General features: G+C 47.3%; 1 protein-coding gene across 1 annotated transcript; it reads left to right on the top strand.

Moving 5' to 3' along the window:
- Positions 1–398: 398 nt before the first annotated feature.
- Positions 399–752, top strand: WDR20 (WD repeat domain 20). The gene has a single exon (XM_040333048.1). It carries the CDS (start codon positions 462–464, stop codon positions 726–728), a length of 267 nt encoding a protein of 88 aa, XP_040188982.1. The 5' UTR covers positions 399–461; the 3' UTR covers positions 729–752.
- Positions 753–13,656: the final 12,904 nt, after the last annotated feature.

Raw genomic sequence — 13,656 nt, forward strand, 5'->3', positions numbered from 1 at the left:
AGGTTAACCCCTTCACTGCCAGCGACATTTTCACAGTAATCAGTGCATTTTTACAGCACCCATCGCTGTAACAAAATGACAGTGGTCCCGAAATTGCGTCAAAAGTATCCGATGTGTCCGCCGTAATGTCGCAGTCACGATAAAAAATAATAATAATGATTTTCTATGCCCACTGTACAGCCCGACCTTGTGTTGTGAGCATTGGGATCTCAGCTGATCCACCGACACAAACCTCTCACCTGCAGTACCGGCAGCCACCACCGGAGAGAGGGCGCTCAAGGCAGCACCCCGAAGCTAGCAATGGGCCGGCGCGCATGCGCGCAGAGGGAGACGGCCGGCGAGCCACACCCACTCGGCGGGAGGGCGGGCGGCGCAGCGAGCGGAGCCCCCGAGGGCTGGGCCGGCGCATGCGTGCTGAGGGGAGATCCGGGTACTTGGCAGGATGAGAGCGGCTTTCCAAGATGGCGGCGGAGGGAGGAGGGAAGGAAATGAACGAAATTAAGAGCCAGTTCACCACCCGGGAAGGCCTGTACAAGCTCCTCTCTCACTCCGAGTACAGCCGCCCCAACCGCGTCCCCTTCAACTCGCAGGGCTCCAACCCGGTGCGGGTCTCCTTCGTCAACGTCAACGACCAGTCCGGTAACGGCGAGCGCATCTGCTTCAACGTGGGCCGCGAGCTCTACTTCTATATCTACAAGGGCGTGAGGAAGGTGAGAGAGGGGCACTGACACCTGACAGGGGGGGGAGGGGAACCGTCTGAGTGGGTCACCCGGGGGAGGGGCCTATGCACCTTACTGGGAGACCACACCCCCTTATACCCCCAATACAGGGAGACCCCCCCAATACAGGGAGACCCCCCCAATACAGGGAGACCCCCCAATACAGGGAGACCCCCCACCCCCCAATACAGGGAGACCCCCCATAATACAGGGAGACCCCCCACCCCCCCATAATACAGGGAGACCCCCCACCCCCCATAAACCCCCAATACAGGGAGACCCCCATATACCGTACTGGGAGACCCCACGATACAGGGAGACCCCCACCACCCCAATACAGGGAGACCCCCCACCCCCCCATAATACAGGGAGACCCCCCACCCCCCATATACCCCCAATACAGGGAGACCCCCATATACCTTACTGGGAGACCCCACGATACAGGGAGACCCCCATATACCTTACAGGGAGACCCCCACCACCCCAATACAGGGAGACCCCCACCACCCCAATACAGGGAGACCCCCACCCCCCCATATTCCCCCCCCAATACAGGGAAACCCCCCATATACCTTACTGGGAGCCCCCACCCCCCAATACCTTACTGGGAGCCCCCCAATACAGGGAGACCCCCATATACCTTACTGGGACCCCCATATACCTTACTGGGAGACCCCCATATACCTTACTGGGAGACCCCCCATATACCCCCAATACAGGGAGACCCCCCATATACCCCCAATACAGGGAGACCCCCCAATACAGGGAGACCCCCCATATACCCCCAATACAGGGAGACCCCCCATATACCCCCAATACAGGGAGACCCCCCATATACCCCCAATACAGGGAGACCCCCCCAATACAGGGAGACCCCCCATATACCCCCAATACAGGGAGACCCCCCATATACCCCCAATACAGGGAGACCCACCCCCAATACAGGGAGAACCCCCATATACCTTACTAGGAGACCCCAATACAGGGAGAACCCTGCCCCCTTATCCCCCAATACAGGGAGACCCCGACCCCACCCCCAATACAGGGAGACCCCCATATACCCCCCAATACAGGGAGACCCCCATATACCCCCCAATACAGGGAGAACCCCCATATACCTTACTAGGAGACCCCAAAACAGGGAGAGCCCTGCCCCCTTATACCCCAATACAGGGAGACCCCCACATACCTCACTGGGAGACCCCACCCCCTCCCCCAATACAGGGAGACCCCCATATACCTCACTGGGAGACCCCACCCCCTCCCCCAATACAGGGAGAACTCCCATATACCTTACTAGGAGACCCCAATACAGGGAGACCCCCACCCCCATATACCCCCAATACAGGGAGACCCCCATATACCTTACTGGGAGACCCCACCCCCAATTCAAGGAAGAACCCCCATACACCTTACTGGGAGAACCCCCATCTATGCACCTTACTGGGAGACCCCATACAGACACCCCAATACAGGGAGACACCCCCCCCCATACACCCCTCTATACAGGGAGACCCCCCTCCTTTACACCTTACTGGGAGCACCCTATAGGGAGCCCCCGTTGCCGTATACTGAGACCCCCACATACCATACAGAGAGCCCCCCCATGCTCTATACTGTGAGACCCCCCCCCACACACACACACCATTCTCATACTGGGAGACCTACATACACCATACTGATAGCCCCCCCATACTCTATACAGGGAGCACCCCCATACATGTTAGAGACACCCCAATACAGGGAGTCCCCCCATACACTTTACAGGGAGCCCCCCCAATACAGGGAGCCCCCCCATACCCAATACAGGGAGCCCCCCATACACTTTACAGGGAGCCCCTATGCTCTATACTGGGAGCCCCCCCCCCCCCCCACCCCCAATAAGCCATACAGAGACCACCTATACACCTTACTGGGAGACTACAATGCACCGTACTGGGGGTACCCCCCCCCCCCCATATACACTATACAGAGAGTTCCCCTGTGTACATACTGCTGTGTCCTCATTGAAGCGCTCTGTATGATTGGCTGTCTTATATGGAGGAGGAGGCGGCCTGTATTGAGTTCACTCCCCCCAGTGTGTTTACAACTGTCTGTGATGTAAGCAGAGGCGTGTACACGATGTACATAGGACACGCCCACTTCTTCTATAGAGGAGGAGACTTGTGTGCTGTACACAGAGCCCCGGACAGTTATGGGTCTTGTATGGAGGGGGGGGGGAGAGATCATAGCACTTGTTTGTTCCACCTAGGAGCAGATTTTCCTCCCACTTCCTGTCCCATAGCTAAAAACAGGAAGTGAGAGGAAATCCCTCCAGAGTGAGGGAACCCTGAGGGCGTCACTAGAACTGGTGTCCCCATTGAAAGATCTCCCCTTTATTCCTGTTCTAGAATAAAAAATAAAATAAAATGTGATGTCTTATTGACTCCTTCCCCCATATCTCACTGTAAAGAGGACCTGTCACACTGATTCCTATTACAAGGGATATTTGCATTCCTTGTAATAGGAATAAAAGTGAGCAAAAAATGTAAAAAAAATAAGTAAAATTAACAATAATACATTTTTTTTTTTTTTTTAAAGTGCCCCTGTCCCCGGTAGCTCGCACACAGAAGCAAACGCATACGTAAGACCCGCCCACATATGAAAATGGTGTTCAAACCGCACATGTGAGGTGTCGCCGCGAACGTTGGAGCGAGAGCGATAATTCTAGCTCTGGACCTCCTCTGTAACTCATAACATGCAACTTTGCCTATGGGGATTTTTAAGTACCAAAGTTTGGCGCCATTCCACGAGCGTGTGCAATTTAGAAGCGTGACATGTTTGGTATCTATTTACTCGGCGTAACTTCATCTTTCACATTATGCAAAAAAATTGGGCTAACTTTACTGTTTTTTTTTTTTTTTTTTTTAAAGCATGAAACTTTTTATTTTTTTTATTTAACCTCTTGGGATCTGCGCTATAGTCAAATGACGGCTACAGCGCGGATCCCAAAATCCAAGTGGACGTCAATCGACTTCCGCGCGCAGCGGGGAACTGCTGTGCTGGCCGTGTCCCTTGGACACAGCCAATCACAGATTGCCGTGAACGGCCAATCAGAGTGGCCGTTTGCGATGCGATCTGTGCGGCCAATGAGAGATGATCTCATATGTAAAGATATGAGATCATCTCTCATTACCGTTTTTTACACAGAGACAGCAGTCCTGTCTCTGGAGAGGAGACCGATCTGTGTCTATTGTACATAGAGACACAGATCGGTCACCCCCCCAGTCACCCCCCTCCACCTACAGTTAGAACACAATGCAGGGAATACATTTAACCCCTTCCTCACCCCCTAGTGTTAACCCCTTCAATGCCAGTCACATTTATACTGTAATTAGTGCATATTTATAGCACTGATCGCAGTATAAATGTGAATGGCGCCAAAAGTGTCCGATGTGTCCGCCATAACGTAAAAAATAATAATTCTGTCCCCTATTTTGTAGGCGCAAACCAGTCGCTTATTGCGATTTATTTTTTTAATTTTTTTTTTTTTTTTTTTTTTACCAAAAATATGTAGAAGAATACGTATCGGCCTAAACTGAGAAAAAATAATTGTTTTTGTTTTTTTAAATTGGGATATTTATTATAGCAACAAGTAAAAAATATTGTATTTTTTTTCAAAATTGTCGCTCTTTTTTGTTTATAGCGCAAAAAATAAAAACAGCAGAGGCGATCAAATACCACCAAAAGAAAGCTCTATTTGTGGGGAAAAAAGGACATCAATTTTGTTTGGGAGCCACGTCGCACGACCGCGCAATTGTTAGTTAAAGCGACGCAGTGCCGAAAGCTGAAATTTCACCTGGGCAGGAGGGGGGTATATGTGCCCAGTAAGCAAGTGGTTAAACGCGTTGGAAAAATTGCTGCGCAAATACTGTGCGAGATAAAAAGTTGCAATGACCGCCATTGTATTCTCTAGGGTCTCTGCTAAAAAATATATTTGTAGTGTTTTGGGGGGGTTCTATGTAATTTTCTAGCAAAAAAAGATGATCTTTACATGTAGTCGGAGTTGGCCCGGGCCTGAAGTGGTTAAAAAGGCGGGTATATTATGAGCAGGTGAAAGAGGGTGGAGCCAGGGGGAGGGGGCAGCAAAATGAGTATTTAGCTCACGAATAAGCACTGAAGCATAGTGTGAAACGCGTTGGCCTTTTCCTGATTGTTTGCTGTGGCGCGTGATGTTCTCATGTTCTGTGACCAGTTTTAATTAAAAGGAACATTTTTGGGAGTGCGGCTGTCCCAGCTTCTTCTCTTCAATTTTGGGGGGTTCTGATTTAATTTTCTAGCAAAAAAATTGTGTGTTTTTTTTTTTCTTTTTTTTTACATGAAGGAGAGAAGTGCCAGAATAGGCGCGGTGGACAAGTGGTTAAAAAATAAAAATGATGCTGATCTTGTATTGCGCTGCTTTGTTTAGATGTAATAATCTGCAGATATCTGAAGGGAAGTGATGTGATTTTTTTTTTTTTTTTTATGATGCATCAAGCGAAGCTTTGTCATAAAAACATAATTTGATGTAATTACAATATATAATGTTCTGCATAAAAATAAAAAAATAAATAAAGTAAAGGGAAGTGTCTTATCTCAGAGCAGTGCCGGGGCGGTGAGGTGGACTTTGGGCAGAACTCGGCATTTTCCAAGGATTGGACTCTTGAAGTATAAATATAAAACACGTATGTGAGCTACACCTGCAATCCAGGAAACATCAGAATTGTGGGATATGGCGGTCTTATCAGAGGCTGCATTAATGGGCGCTTCATTAACTTAAAAGGGGTTGTAAAGGTACAATTTTTTTTCCCCCTAAATATCTTCCTTTCCCTCAGTGCAGTCCTCCTTCTCTTACCTCATCCTTCCATTTTCCTTTAAATGTCCTTCTTTCTTCTGAGAAATCCTCACTTCCTGTTCTTCTTCTGTCTGTAACTCCACACAGTAATGCGAGGCTTTCTCCCTGGTGTGGAGTGTCGTGCTTGCCCCCTCCCTTGGACTACAGGAGAGTCAGGACGCTCTCTGTTGTAGATTGAGAAAGGAGCTGTGTGTTAGTGGGCATCCTGACTTTCCTGTAGTCCTCTAGCTCTGCAGCTTACATTGGCCCTGTTACGACTCTCTTCCCGAGAGAGAGAGCTGTGCTTAATGTAAAAAGCCTTGGATTATGACCAGACAAGAAACAGGAAGTGGGCTGTATTAAAAAAAACATTTTTTGCTATTCAAAGTTAAAACATCAAGGGCAGAAGATTGGACCGCCTCCTGCACATATACGTCGGCAGAATGGCACGGCTGGGCACAAGCACGTACAGGTACGTCCTCTTTATGTGCCCAGCCGTGGGTCGCGCGCCCGCGGACCCGGTCCGAAGCTGCGGGACCCGATCGCCGCCGGAGTCCCACGATCGGTCCCCGGAGCTGAGGAACGGGGAGAGGTGAGTGTAAACACAGCTTCCCCGTTCTTCTCTGTGGCGCCGTCATTGATCGGGTGTTCCCTGATATAGGGAAACACGATCAATGATGTCACATGTCCAGCCCCACCCCCCCTACAGTTAGAAACACATATGAGGTCACACTTAACCCCTTCAGTGCCCCTTTGTGGTTAACTCCCAAACTGCAATTGTAATTTTCACAGTAAACGGTGCATTTGTATAGCATTTTTTTTTTTTTGCTGTGACAATGACAATGGTCCCAAAAATGTGTCAAAATTGTCTGATGTGTCCGCCATAATGTCACGAAAAAAAAAACGCTGATCGCCGCCATTAGTAGTAAAAAAAAAAAAATGCAATAAAACTATCCCCTATTTTGTAAACGCTATAAATTTTGCGCAAACCAACCGATAAACGATTATTGCGAATTTTTTTTTTTATTTTTTTTTTTTTTTTTTTTTTATACCAAAAATAGGTAGAAGAATACGTATCGGCCTAAACTGAGGGAAAATGTTTTTTTTATATATGTTTTTGGGGGATATTTATTACAGCAAAAAGTAAAAAATATTGAATTTTTTTCAAAATTGTCGCTCTATTTTTGTTTATAGCGCAAAAAATAAAAACCGCAGAGGTGATCAAATACCACCAAAAGAAAGCTCTATTTGTGGGGAAAAAAGGACGCCAATTTCGTTTGGGAGCCACGTCGCACGACCGCGCAATTGTCTGTTAAAGCGACGCAGTCCCGAACTGTAAAAACCCCTTGGGTCTTTAGGCAGCATATTGGTCCGGGGCTTAAGTGGTTAACTAGGGATTATTTTCAGGGAAATGGGGTACGTCTGTAGACCTTCAAGTCGCCCGACCTCCTTGACGTGTAACACGGACTCCCAAAGGGAGCGATTTTGTTTTTGCCTCTTGTAATCTTTGTCTGTGGAGTTTATACTTTCACCCGAAGTGTGTATCTCGGATGTTCCAGTCTTGTGTGAGCAGCTAAAGCATTGCGGCAATCGCTGGAAATGCAAACTTGCTGAAAATACAACTTTCACACGTCTTATCAGATCATTCCTAACCTTTTGTCTCCATTCACTTATCTTTAGATCTTTGGGTTGTAATTTTGGCAGCACCTAAGGCCCCTTTCACGCTTGTCTGACTTTTCCTGTGACTTTGAACATCAGTCGCGTGACGAGTCGTACCCAATGATAACCATTCATATCTGTGCGACTTGAAAGTAGTCCCTGTACTACTTTGGTCCAAATTTTGATGCGACTTTCAACTCGCGGCAGTGTTAACCACTTAAGGACCGCCTAACGCCGATATACGTCGGCAGAATGGCACGGCTGGGCACAATCGCGTACAGGGTATGTTCCCTTTAAGTGCCCAGACGTGGGTCGCGCGCGCGACCCGGTCCGCAGCTCCATGACCGCGGGACCCACAGACCCGATGGCCGCTGGTATTTCCCGCGATCCGTCACCGGAGCTGAAGAACGGGGAGAGGAGTGCGTAAACACAGCTTCCCCGTTCTTCACTGTGGCAGTGTCAGTGATCGTCTGTTCCCTGATATAGGGAAAGTCCATCACTGACGTCACACGCCCTACAGTTAAACACATATGAGGTCACACTTAACCCCTAGGGGGTGCTGAAGGGGTTAAATCCTAAACGGCAATTGTCATTTTCACAGTAATCAGTGCACTTCTATAGCATTTTTCAACGGTCCCAAAAATGTGTCAAAATTGTCCGATGTGTCCGCCATAATGTCGCAGTTACAAAAAAAATCGCTGATCGTCGCCATTACTAGTAAAAAAATATAAAAAATGCAACAAAACTATCCCCTATTTTGTAAACGCTATAAATTGTGCGCAAACCAATCGTTGAACGCTTATTGCAATTTTCTTTTTTTTTTTACCAAAAGTAAGTAGAATACGTATCGGTCTGAGGAAAAAAACATTTTTAATATCTTTTTTGGGGATATTTATTATAGCAAAAAATATTGAATTTTTTTTCAAAATTGTCACTCTGCGTTTTTTATTTTTTGCGCTATAAACAAAAAATAGAGGTGATCAAATACCACCAAAAGAAAGCTCTATTTGTGGGGGGGGGGGGGGGGAGGCCGTCAATTTTGTTTGGGAGCCACGTCGCACGACCTCGCAATTGTCCGTTAAAGCGACTCAGTGCCGAATCGCGAAACCTGGCCGGGTCCTTTAGCTGCGTTTTGGTCCGGGGGTTAAGTGGTTAATATCTGAAATTGGAGAACTTGTTAACCACTTGCCGACCGTGGGCGTTGTATGACGTCCTCGGCTTTGTGCGGGGTATATCTAAATGACAGGTGCGGCTACACCATAGGAAAGATCATAGCGGCTTTTCCGCCACTTGATCGTTCTTACGGGCGGTGAGAGGTGATGTCCCCCCCCCCACCCCCTCCCGCCGGTGCTTCTACCGACTCACCTGTATGATCGGTGAGAGGATCTGCCGGCCCCGGATGATGATCACAGAGATTTCCGGCAGACCAGATGGTCGCCGGAGTCTCTATGATCGTCGGAGGCCGGGCGCGATGTTATGACGTCACGCCCGGCCTCTGCATTCAAAAAAACGGCGCCGCTTCAGCCGAAAAGTCTTCCCCAGCCTAGAGACGAGATGTGGGGACTTATTGACCCCCCATATCTCACTATAAAGAGGTCCTGTCATATTCCTATTACAAGGGATGTTTACGTTCCTTGTATTGGAAATAAAAGTGATCAACATTTTTTTTTTTTTTTAAGTGAAGACATAAGTTCCCGCCCACATGTAAAAACGGTGTTCAAACCACACATGTGAGGTATCGCCGCGAACGTTGGAGCGAGAGCAATACTTCTAGCCCTAGACCTCTGTAACTCAAAACGTAACCAGTAAAAAAAATTGCGTGCACAATTTTGAAGCGTGACGCGTTGGGTATCTATTTACTCGGCGTAACATAATGTGAAAGATAATGTAAAAAAATTGGGTTAACTTTACCCCTTTTTTTTTTTTTGTTATATAGCATGAAACCGTTTTTTTCCAAAAAAGCATTTTAAAAAATTTCGGCGCAAATACCGCACAAGATAAAAAGTTGCAATGACCGCCATTGTATTCTTTAGGGTCTCTGCACTTTATCCAAAACAAAGTGTGTGTGTTTTTTTTTTTTTTTTTTTCTTTAGCTATACTTTTAAGCCTATTCTTTTTGTAGTAATTTCTCGGTATGTAGAGAAGGAGAATATTCTCTACAAAGAACAAGAGGGCCTGTCATATGTGACAAGCAAACGTGTTTGTGTGATCTGCGGGGACTCTGTCATGTCGGTGGTTCACCCTCTGTCACGTCTCGCCTTGTTGTAATTTGAATCCGAGGCCTTTGACCCTTTTTTCTTTCCAGGAAATGATGGGTGTGTACTGGAGCAGATTTGCTGTCGAAGGCTTTTAGCCTGTCGCATGAGATCCGGTCCAGGGATGGCCGGGGTGTCTTGAACCTCGATCATTTTTTTTTTTTTTTTGTGTGTGTAGGTCTACGTCTCGCTCTCCGCACTCCTCCTATTCAGGATTATACAAGTCGCCATTGCACACACTGCCTATGATTGGCATTCCCCCCCCCCCCCCAACAGGACTACGCATGCGCAGAATGGACCCTCAGAACAGCTGTCATTGATACAGCGATCAGTGCTATAAAAATGCACTCATTACTGTGAAAATGACACTGGCAGTGAAGGGGGGGCATCGGAGGGGTTAAGTGTGTCTTAGGAAATGATTCTGTTAGGAGGCATGGCTACGAGTGACACGTCACTGATCGCTGTTCCCAACGACGGGGATTATTTGATCAGTGACCGGTCACTAGGAAGAACGGGGAGATTTTGTGTTTACACTGACCCCTCCCCGTTCTTCAAGCGGCGCGACGTTGAATGGAGGATGTCTCCTGGGACACACACAAGGTCCCAGAACACACCGCTCTCCCATTCCACAGGAGGCAGCCCAGGAACAGAGGAAAGAAGGCGGATCAGGAAGTGGCAGAATAGGACGATCTGCCTAGCAACAAGCACTTCAGATATGTATATAAACAGAGAAAAATCTTTTATCTTTTTTTTTTTTTTTTATATTTTTTGCAGCATTAAAAAAAAAAATGTTCTTGGTGGAGCTCCGCTTTCAGTTCCATAACATGATTGTGGGACACTGAGTCTGCGGGCAAAGTCACGCAGTTCGCGACAAGGTCGTGAGCGTGCTGCCGCCAGAAAATTAAAGGGGACGTACCTGTACTCCCATTGGCCCAGCCGCGCCATTCTGTCGACGTAAAAAGGCGTGCGGCGGTCCTTAACTGGTTGCCGACCAGCCATCGTCGTTTTACGGCGGCAGGTCGGCACCCCTGCTCGAGAGCACGTAATATAACGTCGGCCCCCGCTCACCCCCGACTCCCGTGCCCGGCGATTGTCGCCGGACACATGCGATGGCTAGTTACAGAGAGAGGAACGGGAGCTGTGGGTGTGAACACACAGCTCCCGGTCCTGTCAGGGAGAGAAATGCTGATCTTCTGTTCATACAATGTATGAACAGCGATCTGTCATTTCCCCTAGTGAGGCCAACCCCCCCTACAGTTAGAACACACCCAGGGAACATGAAAAAGTCGCTGATTGCCACCATTACTAGTAAAATAAAAATATATATATTTACAAAATATTTTTATGGCATTTTTATTAACGCTATAACTTTTGCCCAAACCAATCCATAAACGCTTATTGCGATATTTTGCGTAAAAAAAAAAGTATAGGAATACGTATCGGCCTAAACTGAGGGAAAAAAACGTTTTTTTTTTTTTTTTTTTTTATATATTTTTGGGAATATTTATTATAGCAAAAAGTAAAAAAACTTTTTCAAAATTGTCGCTCTATTTTTGTTTATAGCGCAAAAAATAAAAACCGCAGAGGTGATCAAATACCACCAAAAGAAAGCTCTATTTGTGGGAAAAAAAGGACGCCAATTTTGTTTGGGATCCACATCGCACGACTGCGTAATTGTCGGTTAAAGCAACGCAGTGCCGTATCGCAAAAAGTGCTCTGGTCTTTGACCAGCAATATGGTCCGGGGGTTAAGTGGTTAAAAAAAAAAAAAATGTTCTTGGTGGAGCTCCGCTTTCAGCTCCATGACACGATCGTTGGACACCGAGTCTGCGGGCAAAGTCACGGAGTTCGCGACGGGGTCGTGAGCACGCCGCCGCCGCCAGCAAATGAAAGGGGACGTACCTGTACTCCCATTGGCCCAGCCGTGCCATTCTGTCGCCGTAAAAAGGCGTGCGGCGGTCCTTAAGCGGTTAACCATTGTTGCTTACTGAATAGTCGGTATGGGGCTTTGTGGGTCACTTTAGTAACCTTATGTACCCCCCCTTATATTTTGTATTTTTAAACAGGGCCCCCCCCCCCCCGTTTATTTGTTTTAGACTGCACCCAGCATTCCTCTCCACAGTCCTGGCAAGCGGATTGGTTTGTCAGCTGTAGGCCTGTTTATAGTGCTCTGCAGACTACAGACGCTCGCTGTGTCATCCAGTCACTGAAGTCCTTTCCATGAAGGTAGTCGGCACTCGTAAGCAAATACTTCTGATCATTATAGGCCGGATATTAACGGCTCTATCCTAGACCATCGGCGATGCGACTACGGCGCGGCTTTACATGCATTTGTAGTGGGGGAGGGGGGCGATCATATTCAGTTATGAGCTGCGTAAAACTCTGCAAGGCTGTAAGTAAATGGAAGTAAATTGTACTTCTGTTCATGCTTTGAGCTGCAGACGGCGAATCCCTTGTAGTGGGGTCAGTGTGCATCCTCAAGCTGTTCAGCTACCGCGGTACGGCCGAAACAACTAATAGATTAGGAAATCGATTACAATTTTCATAATCGATTAATCAGCCAGTAACATAATGGGGTGAAAACTAAAATGATCCCTTTTTATAGTACAAAAACAGCAAATAATCGCCAAAAAAACCGAACCCCTTACAGTAGCGATTATTTGCTCTTTTTGTACTATAAAGGGCTAATTTTTAGTTTTTGTTAACCCCATTATGCTACTACAGGCCTCGACAAAATCCAGGCGCCAGGTCGCAATTGCGACACGAAATTGTGACCTGGCACCTGGGGAAGCTTATGGCTGCAGAAGGCCACAAAGCCGCGGCCTTAATTACCGGCCGGTGCGGGGCGCGATCACGGTGTGCCCGCCGGTAATTGAGGCCGCGGCTTTTTTGGCCTTCGCAGAAGGAAGCTGAGGTCTGCAGAAGGCCGCAAAGCCGCGGCCTCAGTTGTCGGCTGTGTATCGGGGATCCTGTGTACATGTACTGATAAGATAACAGAGGAGAGATCGGGGATCCTGTGTACATGTACTGATAAGATAACAGAGAGGAGAGATCGGAGATCCTGTGTACATGTACTGATAAGATAACAGAGGAGAGATCGGGGATCCTGTGTACATGTACTGATAAGATAACAGAGGAGAGATCGGGGATCATGTGTACATGTACTGATAAGAGGAGAGATCGGGGATCCTGTGTACATGTACTGATAGGATCCCCGATCTCTCCTCTATGTTCTCTCCTCTGTTATCCTATCAGTCCATGTACACAGGATCCCCGATCTCTCCTCTGTTATCCTGTGTACATGTACTGATAACACAGAGGAGAGATCGGGGATCCTGTGTACATGTACTGATAACACAGAGGAGAGATCGGGGATCCTGTGTACATGGACTGATAAGATAACAGAGAGGAGAGATCGGGGATCCTGTGTACATGGACTGATAAGATAACACGGAGGAGAGATTGGGGATCCTGTGTACATGTACTGATAAGATAACACGGAGGAGAGATTGGGGATCCCGTGTACATGGACTGATAAGATAACAGAGGAGAGATCGGGGATCCTGTGTACATGTACTGATAAGATAACAGAGGAGAGATCGGGGATCCTGTGTACATGTACTGATAAGATAACAGAGGAGAGATCGGGGATCCTGTGTACATGTACTGATAAGATAACACAGAGGAGAGATCGGGGATCCTGTGTACATGTACTGATAAGATAACAGAGGAGAGATCGGGGATCCTGTGTACATGTACTGATAAGATAACAGAGGAGAGATCGAGGATCCTGTGTACATGTACTGATAAGATAACAGAGGAGAGATCGGGGATCATGTGTACATGTACTGATAAGATAACACAGAGGAGAGATCGGGGATCCTGTGTACATGTACTGATAAGATAACAGAGGAGAGATCGGGGATCCTGTGTACATGTACTGATAAGATAACAGAGGAGAGATCGAGGATCCTGTGTACATGGACTGATAAGATAATCCTATGGGGGGGGGCATTTGTATTTTACCCCTTTTACTCCGATACCCCCAACTAAAATCTAGTGGCACCAATTGTCTTCAGAAGTCACCTAATTAGTAAATAGAGTCCACCTGTGTGTAATGTAATCTCAGGATAAATACAGCTGTTCTGTGAAGCCCTCAGAGGTTTGTTGGA

This window comes from Rana temporaria, chromosome 13 (genome assembly GCF_905171775.1).
Source record: "Rana temporaria chromosome 13, aRanTem1.1, whole genome shotgun sequence".
NCBI lineage: Eukaryota > Metazoa > Chordata > Amphibia > Anura > Ranidae > Rana > Rana temporaria.

Bases quoted from the DNA above. Each gene is read 5' to 3' on its own strand.
- WDR20 (XM_040333048.1), top strand. From the start codon at position 462: ATGGCGGCGGAGGGAGGAGGGAAGGAAATGAACGAAATTAAGAGCCAG.